General features: G+C 42.2%; 1 protein-coding gene across 1 annotated transcript; it reads right to left on the bottom strand.

Moving 5' to 3' along the window:
- Positions 1 to 728: 728 nt before the first annotated feature.
- On the bottom strand, positions 729 to 11,222 carry LOC116224177. Its single transcript, XM_031583253.2, has 2 exons — positions 11,095 to 11,222; positions 729 to 5,216 (listed from the first exon to the last, which is right to left on the bottom strand). The coding sequence occupies exon 2, from the start codon at positions 5,132 to 5,134 to the stop codon at positions 1,220 to 1,222; it is 3,915 nt and encodes a 1,304-aa protein (XP_031439113.1). The 5' UTR covers positions 5,135 to 5,216; positions 11,095 to 11,222; the 3' UTR covers positions 729 to 1,219.
- Positions 11,223 to 15,378: the final 4,156 nt, after the last annotated feature.

The raw sequence follows: 15,378 nt of genomic DNA, 5'->3' as shown, positions 1-15,378 counted from the left end.
CTTTTTATTGATCTTTATAGGATATCTATGTCTGAAATAACTGAAGTAGAGCTACACTGTCATTTAGATTGTCTGCTGTATGTGCGAGTGAAAAAGACGTCAAGAAATGTATTGTATACATTTATATTTTGTAAATAATAATCTTAATGGGTTTAATACAGCCTGGAAAACACGAGGTAGAGATATAGCCATGGCTAAATCCTTCATAACCCTGTAAGGATTACTTTGATGTTTATGTTGTTATGATGATTAGTAGTCTATGCTAGAGAGGAGAGCTGTTTTGCGTGCGCAAATGGAAAATGCATAGTGTGTGCGTTGCCATGCGCAAATGGCCAGTCAGCGATCTGTACCCGGGGGGTGGAGGGGGCCTTGTAGATAATGTTGTTCCCGGACACGAGCAACACACACAATGCTCCATGGACCACCTCGCGGGTTGACTGGAAGACTGGAATAAAGCTTCAGATCATCGCACTCAGTTGTCTGCATCTCATTGGAACAGCAGCAATATTAACACCAGCATTGATGTGTTTCATCACAGTACAGTCATATCATTTGGTTTGAAGCTAAAATAAAATAAATTAAATAAAACACACACACACATTTAAGGGTGCAGTACCTCTTTAAAGAGATGTTGGATGTGTGGAGATTATTAACAAAGCATGAATTCAGTGCCATCGGTATACAGTAGACTAGGTGCAGGAATATGTATGTACTCAACACAGTTTGCATATATTTGGTCAATTTATTTATATGTACAAATTTAATGTACAGAATCTGAATTATTTTGTATAGCAGCCATTAAAGTCAACAGAAATATCACTTACAGTACAAATGTTCTGGTAACAAAAAATATACAGGCAAAAAAATATCAAATTGTCAACCTCATCCAGAATGTTGTGTCAAAAATACATTTTATATACATTTATAAAAATCTAACTACGAGAATCCATCCATAGGTAGAAAGCATGCCAATAATGATGAAATAGACGTTTCCAACTCATTGTTGAAAATGATTGTGGTCAACAACACAACACATAACTGATATGCATTTTAAAAGCAAATTTTTATAGTTTCCATAAGAAAATCAAATCACTTCTGCTAGGACGGTGGAGTCAACAGCTACTCATGTCTCCTGCATGGCACCTGGGGGACATTAGTTCTCAATGAGTCAGGAGGCAATGAAGGCTATACTGGGTTATGGGACCCTGCAATTCACATTTTACTGAAAGAAACTTTCTCTAGAAACTAACTCTTTAGCTTTTCTTTCTTGCACATGTTTCCTCAACTCAATTATCAATGGTCCCATATCCGGCTTGACTGTCTGTGACAGAGTACGTAATTTCGATTTGTTTGTTACTTGGTTTAAACTCTGATGAACTGAAGAAAACCTTCTCCGTCCTTCTTCTGTCTGGTCAGACGGTCTTCTTGATTTCACATTGGTTGGCACATAAGTGCTCACCCAAGTTTTACGGACCTTTTCCTTAGCAGAACTCGTCACCGATGAGGGCGTTCTGTGCTCACATTTACGCTTTTTTTGTTTTACTGAGGACTTAGTAATGTCCTGGGTTATGGCCAATGCTTCAGTGGCTTTCTCTGTTGTTGGTTGCTGCAGAACAGTCCGGTGCGTTAATTCTTGCCGATCCAAATGTTCCTCAACACTTTTGTTCATATCCCTTTTTCGTTTCTGTGGGGGTACTGACTGGGTAGCCGAAACAGAACGGCTGCAGCGCATGCCATGATCTATGAGTAGACGATCCTTCTTTTGTTCCTCATTTTGTCCTTTTACCTGTGAGCCTGGCTTCTTATCGCCAGGCTTCATTAGCTTTCTGACTGGTGATGGAGTTACGGCTAGTCTGGCTATCACTTGGGGGGCAGTACATTGCCTTTCCAATCCATGTGATTTTGTTAGTTTATGGACTGCTTGATCTTCACCATCATGTTCAAGCCATTCCTTTTCATCATTTCTGACAAAACCCTTTGTAGAAGGTGTGACACGACTGTCAAATGCGATGCGATGGTATGGATACGGCATCGACCTTGGTCCGTGCACACGCTTGGGTGGTGAAACACAACCTTTCTGAGAGATTCCTGGACCATTGAGAAGCTGTTTAGGTGCCATTATACCACATGATTTCTGTGCATTTCTGTCGTCATGTGGGAGACACCTTGGGTCCCTTGTGTCCTTTACATTCAAGGCTTTTGTACGACAACTATGTGGCCTTTTTTTAAATAATGTCCTCTTGCCTTTGTCATTTAGTTTTTTGTCTGCTACAGGAATGTGCCTGTCAATCCCTTTAACCAACTTTATCAAAGCAGAAATTGATGGCACACCTTTACACAAGTCTAGTGTCTTACCATCACCTGTTTCTGCATGGATTCGCTGTTGGTTTGCACAACCCTGTTGGGAAGAAACAGGCCCAACCTCAGTCGCATCACCTGCATGACTGTGAAGAGCGCCAGGTGGGGATGTTGAAGACCCCTCTTTACGATCTTCATACAATATCTTGGAAAGTGCCTTTACCTCGTCTGGAGACAACACTTGTATCTTCATTTTTGGAAAGTCTTGATTTAATTCTTCACCAAAGCACAGTGCTGGTGAGGTGGGCTCTTTGTGAGAAAAGGAACCTGTTAAAGACTCTCTGCAATCAAAAAACTTTGTTGCGTCTTCTGATAACACAGTTGACTTCACTGGAAAAACCCCAGAGGACTTTTGACATTTTGTGTGGTCCTTTTCTGGTTTGTTCCCCAGCTCAAGGATGCCACAATCATACTGCTCTTCACCCTCAGGGAGGTCTTGAACCTCTCTGTGGTCAGATTTTACAGTATCAGTAACTGTCTCTTTGTCATGAATGTATGGATTCGACAGGTTAGTGTGTTCTGGCTTGTAAACATCAGAATCCCTGTTTAGAATGTAGAATCGGTCCCTTAGCTGATATAAATCATCCATTCTCATGCCATCAAAGACCACTGATTCATCAGCCATGTGAAACTCAGTGGCCTCTTGCAATATATTCTGAATAGCACCTTCTGCCTTTGCGACCATGTAGTTATAAGAACTTCCACCCCAGTAAAGGCCAAGTAAGGTCTCCACAACGTCTGGGCCATGATCACTCCTGCTGCCTTGCTTTACGTCTTCTGCTTCAAGATCAGCCACCAACTCTTTCAGCATCCCAAGAGTATATTTCACCATACTTCTAGATAAAACATGTCTCGGGCCATCCAAGCCACCCAACTGTCCATAGTTTTGGTTTGACTGAGTGTTGGTTGTCTGGTATTCCTGTGGTTGGATACTGATTTCCTCATTCTTTGATTTCAGAGAATCTATGATGCCTCCATCAACCTTTGGGCATTCTGCTGCATCAGATTTCTGTCCGGTTAATTGTGATGAATTTGGTGCACATTGTCCAGCTGGGACACCATTTTGACAGCAGTCTTGATCTTCTACCGTCTTGTGATCAGACGAGGACTTCACAGAGGACCAATCAATAACTGAAGGATGACAACCAGACTCATGCAAGGATTCCCCCGTGTTTTCTCCAGCAAGTGACCAAACACTCTGTATCTTAAAAGGTTGTTTGTCACAATTTTGTTTTTTTCCTTCATGATCATCAGTAGACTGTTGTGATATCGGAGGGACAACAGCAACAGCCCTGTGAATATGTACATGTGTTTTCAATTGTCCCCGGATTGTTTGCACCACTATGTTGGTTCCATCAACGCTTGGTCTGTTACTGTTCTTGTCTCTGCTGTCTCCCTTTGGGTCGGAACCACTGAGTGCATCAGTTGTATCAGTGGCGGAAGTATTCCTCATCGGCACATCAGATTGACATAACTGTTGGACGAATGACTGCGTCTTCTCATAACCCGAACTTGTGTTTGGCATAATAAGGATGGTAGCTGCTTCACGTCTACGTATTGATTTCTCTAAGACCAGGCAAATGGCTTTAAGCATTTTATGATTCCTCAGAAAGACGGGTACAGTTCTTACTTCCTTGAAGACTTGCTGCACGTTTTGTTGTGTGCTTGCCCCTCCACAAGCAGGGTCATCTTTGGGATTAGAAGCTGTTACTGGGATGCTCGTTCTATTTCTAGAAGTTTCATGACTTGTTCTGACAGCAAAAAGATTGCTTTGGCCTGTTAAAGCATGTTGATGTACAGAGGAGGTTGAATTTGTACTATTATGAGTATGAGTGGGCTTGGAGCTGTGCATTAAGTCTTGTTGATGATGATGATGATGAGGAGGTGGAGGGGGGCAATGGGAGTAGGACGGAGTTGTATGTGCACCACTCTTCCCTGAGAAGGAAGTGTTCCAACCTTGAAACCTGGAAGGGTTAGGCTTTGACTGTAGACTTTGGGAAATGGTGGGAGGAGGAGGAGGGGCATTGCTATCAGCTGAGGAGCAGGTAGGTGGTGAGATAGTTGAACTGATGATGACAGGCTGAGAAGCTAAGACAAATGAATTGTTAGCAAGACCTGAACTTGCAGACTGTCCAGTAGGGAGAGATGAGGATGTCTGCATCAACTTTTCCCCATTAACCTCTGGAATCTTTGTTTGCTCTTGCACCCTCTGTAGTGAACCGTCATCACTACACAAACCAACAGTCACTGGACCGGTAAGAATATGCCCTGGGTTCGCAGCAGGAGTCAAGTCACTCTGCTGGACAAGAAGAGTTACTATACCAGGAAAACAGTTTTGGAGATTGCCAAACTGATCCGTGGTGGGCTTTGGAACTTGATTTGAACCACTGGGATGCTGAGACTGAGAGACGTGGGAGGAACTACAGTCACTGTTTAGCTTAGCCTGTGGCTGCAGACTCATGCGTAATCCACTATTTGTCAGTACAGAAACATTCATGGGAACTTGAAGCGTGTTAACAAGAAAGGGCTGTTGTCTTTGCATCCCCGCCACTGGATGTGACTGCACAAGCTGTAAATGCTGGGTTTCAACTGAGAACAGGCTGTGTCCACTGGCATTAGTGCCAGAAACTGGAGCAATAGCCGAGTATAAAGGAATCTTATTTGCTGATGCCATCCCAAAAACTTGATTTCCATGCTGTGTTGAAAGTTGCGGCTGGCTGGCAATGAAATAGGGGTGCTGGTTCATACTGGGATTTGGAATTTGGTTTCCATTCATAGTTCCAACTGGTTGTCCATAGTGGAGGATGTTGCTAGGAGGGCCACAGTTAAGAAGCAAATGTGTCCAGCTACTGGTATTCCTGCAAAGACAAAATAGATTGTGCTTTAGATGGCAGATTTGGTAAAAAAAAAGATTTGGTGCGTGCACACACACACACACACACACACACACACACACATACATACATACATACAGTGGGTACGGAAAGTATTCAGACGCCTTTACATTTTTCACTCTTTGTTTCATTGCAGCCATTTGCTAAAATCGAAAAAGTTCATTTTTTTTTTCGCATTAATGTACACTCAGCAACCCATCTTGACAGAAAAAAACAGAAATGTAGACATTTTTAAAAAATTTGTGACACTCATATTTAACTCAGATGCTGTCCATTTTTTTCTGATCCTCCTTGAGATGGTTCTACTCCTTCATTGGAGTCCAGCTGTGTTTAATTAAACTGATTGGACTTGATTAGGAAGGGCACACACCTGTCTGTATAAGACCTTACAGCTCACAGTGCACAGAACAAATGAGAATCATGAGGTCGAAGGAACTGCCCAAGGAGCTCAGAGACAGAATTGTGGCAAGGCACAGATCTGGCCAAGGTTACAAAAGAATTTCTGCAGCACTCAAGGTTCCTAAGAGCACAGTGGCCTCCATAATCCTTAAATGGAAGAAGTATGGGATGACCAGAACTCTTCCTAGACCTGGCCGTCCAGCCAAACTGAGCAATCGTGGGAGAAGAGCCTTGGTGAGAGAGGTAAAGAAGAACCCAAAGATCACTGTGGCTGAGCTCCAGAGATGCAGTAGGGAGATGGGAGAAAGTTCCACAAAGTTAACTATCACTGCAGCCCTCCACCAGTCGGGGCTCTATGGCAGAGTGGCCCGACGGAAGCCTCTCCTCAGTGCAAGACATATGAAAGCCCGCATAGAGTTTGCCAAAAAACACATGGAGGACTCCCAAACTATGAGAAATAAGAGTCTCTGGTCTGATGAGACCAAGATTGAACTTTTTGGCATTAATTCTAAGCGGTATGTGTGGAGAAAACCAGGCACTGCTCATCACCTGCCTAATACAATCCCAACAGTGAAACATGGTGGTGGCAGCATCATGCTATGGGGGTGTTTTTCAGCTGCAGGGACAGGACGACTGGTTGCAATTGAAGGAAAGATGAATGCGGCCAAGTACAGAGATATACTGGAAGAAAACCTCCTCCAGAGCGCTCAGGACCTCAGACTGGGCAGAAGGTTCACCTTCCAACAAGACAATGACCCGAAGCACACAGCTAAAATAACAAAGGAGTGGCTTCGGAACAAGTCTGTGACCATTCTTGACTGGCCCAGCCAGAGCCCTGACCTAAACCCAATTGAGCATCTCTGGAGAGACCTGAAAATGGCTGTCCACCAACGTTCACCATCCAACATGACAGAACTGGAGAGGATCTGCAAGGAAGAATGGCAGAGGATCCCCAAATCCAGGTGTGAGAAACTTGTTGCATCATTCCCAAGAAGACTCATGGCTGTACTAGCTCAAAAGGGTGCTTCTACTCAATGCTGAGCAAAGGGTCTGAATACTTATGACCATGTGATATCATTTTTATTTTTTTAATAAATTTGCAAAAATTTCTACATTTCTGTTTTTTTCTGTCAAGATGGGTTGCTGTGTGTACATTAATGCGGAAAAAACATTATTTTCGATTTTAGCAAATGGCTGCAATGAAACAAAGAGTGAAAAATGTAAAGGGGTCTGAATACTTTCCATACCCACTGTACATACATACATATATATATATATATATATTAGTGCTGTCAAACGATTAAAATATTTAATCGCGATTAATCGCATTTATGTCATAGTTAACTCAAAATTAATCACGATTAATCGCAAATTTTTATCTATTCTAAATGTCCCTTCGTTTATTTATTTTTTCCATCATTTTATTTTTATTTTAATGCCCTTATCAACATGGGAATGTTGATTGGCTTGCTTTATGCAAATGTTTTATTTTATTGAAAACCAATATTGCCAAACAGGGCGGTACAAAATAAAATTATAAAGTGCACATTTCAGGTAAACAAGGACTTAGCCTATAGTGCAGTCAAATCATGGCTTAATATTTTCTTTTTTCCAAGTTTGCTGGGAACATAGCAGTCAGGCCCTCTTATTTCAGAAACATTGAACCGTAACAGTTAGGTTACCAATAAAAGGTAAGCCTACTACTTCTTTGCTTCCAGCCAGCTGCCTGTTGACATTTTCAGACAACAGTGAAGCTCGCTTCTTTTGCACAACACAACTTTTAAAAGTAAACTTTCCGTTCAGAAGCTTTTTAATCATCCATTTTGCCGTATCGTGCTCACCATTCACTCAAACCGTAACGTTAGCCTACTACACAGTTTGCGAGGCCAAAAATAATGTTAATCTAAAAAAAAAACCTCGCGTTAATCTCGCGATAAAAACATTAAAATGGGTTTGCGTTAACGCCGTTAATAACGTGTTAAACTGACAGCACTAATATATATATATACATATATTATACATATGCACACACACATCAGACAGACATTTGTGGAGTGATAATATACCTATATAAACAGATTGCTCATGTTTCAAGAAACCTGCAAGTACTGCATGCTGTGATGTAATGAACTCTGTTCTCGCACACACACAGTGCGTTTCTCAAAGTGTGTGGCACGCCCCACCCATCACGTCTCGGCGTGTCCCACACTTTGAGAAACGCTGGTCTAACATGATAAGGACGAGCCTCACTATGTGTGCGAGAACAAAGAGTGTAAAGAATTCAGGGTTTCCTGGATGATGGGGAAATGAAAACAAAGATCACCCACTGCTTAGAAAGTTTCTCACAGTGTGGGGCGCAGAGACGTGATGGGTGGGGAGCGACTGGACGCGATGAACGGGAGATTTTTTTAATTATTATTATTATTTACCCCTGCTCTATAGCAATGCTTACCTTTCTAGACAATATATTTTGATTGACGTCGGCGTATTAATTGCAGCGGGACAATTAAAACAAAAATAAAAATACTTTCCCGGAGCATGAAAGTGTACAGTTAGGGCGGTGTACTGTTCCCGCTACGTGTTTTACACGTCCAGTGACTAGTTCAACAGTCAGCCAAACTCAATTTCATGAGCCAGGTAGCAAGCGCCACGCTCCTTTATTGATGTCAGGTGAAAACTTAAGAGTGTAATTGTAATACAAAAGAAACGGAAAATACTTAGAAGGTATCTTAACTAAACACAGCAAGTTACTATTAAATTCATTACACCAAGAATCAGAGCAACAACAGATTACAGCACAGCTGGTTAATAAGTGCTAACGTTAGCCACCAACGGAATTATGAATGAATGGTTTGCTAACGGTCACATATTAGAACGTAACGTAAATGACTAATAATTACCTTTCAACGAACTAACACAGTTCATAGAGATTAAGCGTAGGTCAATAAACATATGCATGTGAGACAGCGAAACAACTAAGTCATTGTTTTCGAGGGTGCGGGGGAAAGCATAACTCAATAGAGAATGTGCGTTACAAACCGTCACAGCTGTTCCCCTTCCAACGAGACGAAGTGTCAAAGTAAAAGTCCGTCGACAGAAACCAGTACAATACTGTAAGCGTGCAGGGATGGATTACCGAATGAGCTCAGAGGGCCCCTAAACCAGAGCCTCTGCGTGAAGTCGCTGTTATTTCATTTGCTTGCTGTCAATTGTTTTTAGACTTTGTTTTTGCTAATATTAGAGGTGGCTTAAATGTATTTCTTATTTGTGGTTGGAAGCGGTGTATTTTGTTACAAGTCCAGGCCCAGGGGCCCATGGTTTCATAATCCGTCCATGTGTGCGTGACCATAACAACAATACACTACAACAGGGGTTTTCAACTGGTTTTGTCCCAGGGACCACCATTCTGACTAGAAAGTAATTTACGGCCCACTGATGTGCCTGCACGCACGTGCGTGTTTGTAACCGCCGCTGCCACGCCCACTCCCCCTGCACAGATATTCTGCCTATAACACTTAAATATGTGAAATTATCAAGGTACATCACTAGCCGCTGCCACGCCCCCTCCCCCTGCACAGATATTCTGCCTATAAGACGATATTTTCACGATATTCAAGAGTAATCTGGAAATGTGTTGAAATATCAAAGCGACTGACTTTATAAAAATACAAAAATTCAATGGTGAACTGATCAACATAGGCTCATGTCGCGGACCCCCTGCAATACCGTCGCGGACCACCAGGGGGCCACGGACCCCCTGTTGAAAACCCCTGCACTACAACATGAAATCACTACAAGCAATATAGATTTGCTTACCTAAATAAAATGCTATTTGTTATTACTTGAGGTTATTTCAATAAAATTGACAACTTTAAGCTTGGCCTACCATTTTATGGGAGCGGTCAGAGACAGGTGGGGCTTGAAAAGGCCCCCTTGTTCAAAGTGGGGAATGACAAAAAAAAGTTAGAGAACCACTGTTAACAGTTAGACCAACTATGGGCTGTCTCAAGGGATGTCTCCAGACTGTGCCCTTTTTCAGGGAGGATCCAGGGATCTCCATGACTTTGATGCAGTGGGTTCATGTTGTTCCACTATTAGGCTGAAAACTGGTCATGGCCTCATCTACTGTCAAAATAACTGCATCACCTCTCTAAAAGTTGCTGACCTTTACCAGTTTCAAACTGCAAACAAAAGTAAATATTTTCTTTATTGTTATAATTAACATCAAACATATGAACTTGTTGGTCAACCCATCTATATCTTCCAAACAAACAAATTAATCAATATCTGTCTTAACAAATATTTGACCATACAGAATTAAATAGCTATGTATGCCACAAAGTAGGCCAAGCAAAGCATGTGCATGTCACCATGGGGACAGCTGTGTCATGCTTTTAACAGAGGGAGACAAAGGAATCCAACAGATATCTTTATTTTTCATTTATCTTCCTTTAAATGGGAGAGCCTTCAACTGCTGTGTGTGACTTCATGCACTTCAAAGTGACACTCCACCAGGACGTTGTATGAAGAGCCATTTGGCATTCACACCTCATGAATTAAGAGACGTCTGGCTTGGATTGATTTACCTTTTCATTATGAAAACCATGTACAATATTGAGTAACAAAAGCCAAATATATAGAGACTGGCTTGCATACCACTTGTTGGTCTATGGTAGAATGTTCTAATGTTCAGTGGAAAATGCAAATTCCTATCTCAAGGATGTTTTGCATGTGTAAACTCATTGAAAATTAGCGCTAAAACTAGGGTACTTCAGTATCCTGTTAGACTACCATAGAGATACCACAGATAAATAATTGACTTGCTCTAATTCTTTTCCTGCTTGTTATCATTCAGTCACTAATTTTCCTACTAAAAGTATAGGCTGAAAAATGTAACGGTAGTCTGTTTTTTTAGTTGAAGATATATGTAGATTCCTAATAGTCGAGATTAAGTAAAGAGGGAAACGTCTACGGAATAAATAGGCTACGTCATACATAAAGAGAGAGATCACGGCCACTCAGATTACCAATACAAAAACATGACCAGTCCCCGACACACACACACGTGCGGCAAATCAATCTACCTCCACAACCACATTCAAGTTACTAAGCAGACAAGACAAATAGTTTAAATGCAACCGATAGTTTATCAGGCTACACATGATAATCTTCAACTCATGCCAGACTCTTCTTTACGTAGGTATATCAAGCCTGCCTACTGCTGTGCTACATGTGTGAGTGGCATCGTTTCCAAGAAGGCTACAGTATCAAATGTATCAAACTTCGCCATGGTTGTTGAGCAATTGTTCAACTGCCTCATTGTCTAGCGCAGACTACTATTTTCAAGACGACTCTGTCTCTTCAGGATCTTTTCACAATTCAGAAGTTTCGGAAGTCTGCTAAATAACTAAATATAGATGTAAATTCAGAAGTTCGTACTCACTGATTCCGAAATCCTCATCACTTGTCCATGCCACGATTCAAATCAAAGATCATCGAAAGCTAATACGGGTTTGAGTTAAATAGGCTATGCTGCTTTGCATGACTGCTGCCAATCATCCTTGATTCAGTCTATTGACCCCTGAACTCATTTTAATGAATGAATGAGACACTCGTGTCTTGGCGCTTCCTTATTTTGTCTTCTCAAAAGACACCACGCCCTCGGCATCCACAGCGTAAGACGTCGGCGGGGTGAGCTCAGGGCTGCCTTCAGTCCTGACAAATCATAACAAAACATTTTTAAAGAAAACGGTGGTGCATTGAGAGCACCCTGTTGTTTTACGCAAGCACAGCTGAGAAGGTCTTGCGGCGAGACACCGTATTATATGCCGTTTCCTTTGATTGTATATTAAAATATTATCAATCAATAATATCCATAACTTTTTAATGTATTGATAATTTGCTTATAAACATGAAGTGCGATTTTGTCTCAACTGTACCCATGTGCGGTACAGTTGAGACAGTACCCTGGTACAGTTGAGAAACCAATTTAAACCCATTGATGGTGACTGACCAAGAATTGAAAATACAGGCTATATCACAATCAAGCTGTATCAACTGTACCCGATCTCCCACCTTACTTATTTAGACCCCAAGATAAATCATTCTTATCACGTTCATGTTTGAAAAGACATTGTGTCTCAACTGTACCCCGCTGACCACCTCACGCTTTTCGCTAGATTATGCAATGACCTTGCATGACATGATAGCATGGAATATGTAGATTTATAGTGCACCGAATAAAGTTTGCAATGATGTAAGTTGCGTTTGTTGATGACGTATGGTTAATAACATATTCATTGTAGAAGGGACATGATAAAATCAAAATCTTAGGTAGGTAAAAAAAACTTTCGCCGATATCTCCGTACGGGAGATGGGTTAGGTGCTCAAATTTCCTAGGATCAAAGAGGACGTTAGTATGCATGTGCAAACTAAAAATCACGTCTCAGGATTGCTGCGCATGCAAGTTATTTCGGGTGTATCAACTGTACTCAGTCTACCCCACTGCGCAAATTTGAGCTAAACGACCACTGTATTCTAGGATGCGGCAGAGCACAATTTTAGCATACTTTTAATTCGAATTTATTAGTTTGGAACTGAATTCCAATAAACTTGAAACTGAATGTAATATTATGAATTTGAATTAATTTGCTCTAAGACTGTATTTCTCACGATTCAGATTCAGTTTAATGAGACACACCTGGTCGTTAAGAAGAGGAATCGAGTGCAGATCGTCTTTTTCATGCCGCCAGTGCCGCACATGATAGTGTAGCGATCTCAGTCACTATTCTTAGAGGGTTTTCCGTTATGATGACTTTATTACTTAACATGGAGGACACGTAAATCAGTGACTCCTTATCACAAAACCGCGGGCATCAAGAGGCTCAACAACACGTTCTCTTAAACAGGTGCCCCCGCCCCCTGGCTACTCTGTCAGCCCCCCGCAGCGCATAGTAACCTGCACATGAGCTGCTGCGGCTGACAGAGTGCAAGGACACAGGCACACAGACAACACAATCAACATGAACATGAACACATTAAACATACAGGTCGTTACATTACCCCCCCCCCCGTACAAAGTTCCTCGTCCCTGAGGGAACAAACAAAGTCTGCAAAACGCTTGGGCGGTCTCCTAACCCTTTGTGGACGTGAGAAGGGGGGTAACAGGCTTAACCCAGGGGCAGGTGTAACCGGTGTAACTTCTGCGTTGTGTTTTAATATATGTGACTCGTGGACAACAGTTGCTGAGATGGATATTTATTTCGTATCACTCCTCATTCCCAGCATATGTCAAACAGGAAAGAGGAAGGGGGGAGAGAGGAAAAAAACAAGGGGAGACAGGGGGGGCCATAGACATATATTATGTATATATGTCTATGGGGGGGGGGGGGCTACCAGAGACCCCCAATACCAGTGTGCTTGTGATATCAAAATAAAAGATCAAAAAGAAACTGAAATACAGGTAACAGACTATCTTGTGCAATTATTTCAAACCGCATTTCTAACCTGTTACACTCACCCCCTCAGAATTGCGCAAATATCTGCAACCTCCCCATACAGACAATACAGGCCATTATACAAGCCTATTTCGCTAGGCTAAGAGAAAACAGAGGTTGATCAAGTCTAATTTTCTCCATAGGAAAAAGGGATGCCGTATACACCCCATACACTAAGGCCTACCTACCATGCCATGATGGGAAAGTGTAGCAAGGGAGAGCGTGGTCACCCCAACCGGACTCGAACCCGGGCCTACAGGGTGCCAAACATGCGCTCTGACCTTTGGGAAGCGCACCCATGCGCTTCACACACACAGGCATCCCTCACGCATACACCAACCATGCTTCTCCCATCCAGAGCAACCCACACACAAGTGCTTCACCCAACCATGGGGTCCTTCACACGGTGCTTCACCCAACCATGGGGTCCTTCACACGGGGTCAACATTCCTGGGGGTCCCTCACAGTGTTCACGGGTGCGCCTCCGATGACCTCACAGAAAGTTTCAAAAATATAAAATGTAAATGCGTACCTGAGGGAAACATACTATATCACAACCCATCACTAACTGGGTTAACCAACTGTGTCGAGAGACACACACAGTCAAACATGGATGACAAATCTCTCAGGAACATCGTCATTCAAAACTAACTGAAGCTGAGCCATAGACTCAATTAACCTGAACACAGGCTTCATAACACGGCCAAACCTAGACGTGTGAGGTGCACGTGGTCACCTCTGAAGAATGCGGCGATTTAGCGTCTGCTTGGACAACTACATTCAGTCTTGAGGCATCCAGACAGCCTCCTGAGCAAGCCTGTGTAGGTGTGGTATGTGCTGGGCTTGAATGAGTGCTGGGCATAAAGTTCTGCATTGTATCATTAATGTCATGTGCCTGCGCTGTATGTCTGCGGTCAGGATAACTAACAGTATCAGGATCCGCTACCTGCTCCCGTGTGTTCCTTACTATGTGGGTGACAGGGGTTGAACATGCCACTGGGCCTAGACCTGACTGGCCTATCTTTGGATCACTGGCCTCTCCATCTAACCCCATACGGTATCCCCTCCCCAGCCCACTAGATACATAAACACCATTCATTCTTAAAAGTGACATTACAGTTCAGTTCTAATAGTTATGCCAGCACAGAGGAAAAAATAAATTGTGCAAATTGTGATTATTGTTAGGAAAAAATACTCTGCGTGTTGTTTCGGAGAGGAACCACCATACGAAGCAATTTGTTGTAACAAGGTTGAGTTTACTGGTGGATACTGACACAATACAACTTGCCCAACAGACAGTCAAGTACAGTCAAGCAAGCCGGAGAATGTGAATTCTAGTCTAAACAGAGGATGCTCGCACTTTTAAGGCCTAATTCTGTGATGTCACTTCTGGCCCCCTGCACCGCCCACATACACTGTCTTCCACTCGGCACTTAGTTATAACACATGATTCTTGTGGTGTTTCCCATTTACAGAACTTCTGCTTTTAATCTGCTGACATGTATGTCTGGACACTTTCCCTTATCTGTGGCCCAGACTTGACCACTTAAGATTTATCCTTATGCCTTTCTCCTCTTCTGGGCCGTTGTCCCAGTTTGAACTTGCTCTCTCCTGTCCGACTCTGCTTTACATTTCCCATGCAGATGTTACTTGCTGTTTTCTGACTGCCCTTTTCTTGTGATTATACTTCATTGATACATTTGGTTAAATGTGATATGATTAGATAAATTTGATAATTCAAATTTATCTTACATTTCCCTCCTTTGACCTCATTTATGAGGTCAACAATTTCTCCAAGCAAAAGCCACTAAAAAGCCAGGTTACATGTTTAGGGTGGGTTTTCGTTTTACTTTACACAATTCTATCAATCACCCTCCTTTAGCATTCTAGCACAGCATAAGCAATATTACACCTCCAGGCTCTACTCTGTCACTGGGATGCCTGCCCCCCTCTCAGGTCATCTGCCCCCCATGGCTTGGTGAGACTGCCAGTGCTTTTCTCTTAGAGGTCACCCTCAGAGTGAAACCTTTCAGTGCCTAAACAGTGTCTAAACTAATAAAATTAAGTTATAATAGTAAGTACTTCAAACGGTTAGTCTTATACTAAAATTAACTATTAGGTTACATTTTTATACTATAATCAACTTTTTGTAAAACTGAAAAATACAAAATGCAATAGTACACCATTTTACACTAAAATCCTAGCACAATAGCATTATTTTACATTTACAT

This window comes from Clupea harengus, chromosome 16 (genome assembly GCF_900700415.2).
Source record: "Clupea harengus chromosome 16, Ch_v2.0.2, whole genome shotgun sequence".
In the NCBI taxonomy this organism is placed as follows: domain Eukaryota; kingdom Metazoa; phylum Chordata; class Actinopteri; order Clupeiformes; family Clupeidae; genus Clupea; species Clupea harengus.
This window is presented reverse-complemented; position numbering and strand designations above follow the sequence as displayed.

Coding starts and splice junctions, on each gene's coding strand:
- LOC116224177 (XM_031583253.2), bottom strand. CDS start 5,134: ATGAATGGAAACCAAATTCCAAATCCCAGTATGAACCAGCACCCCTAT.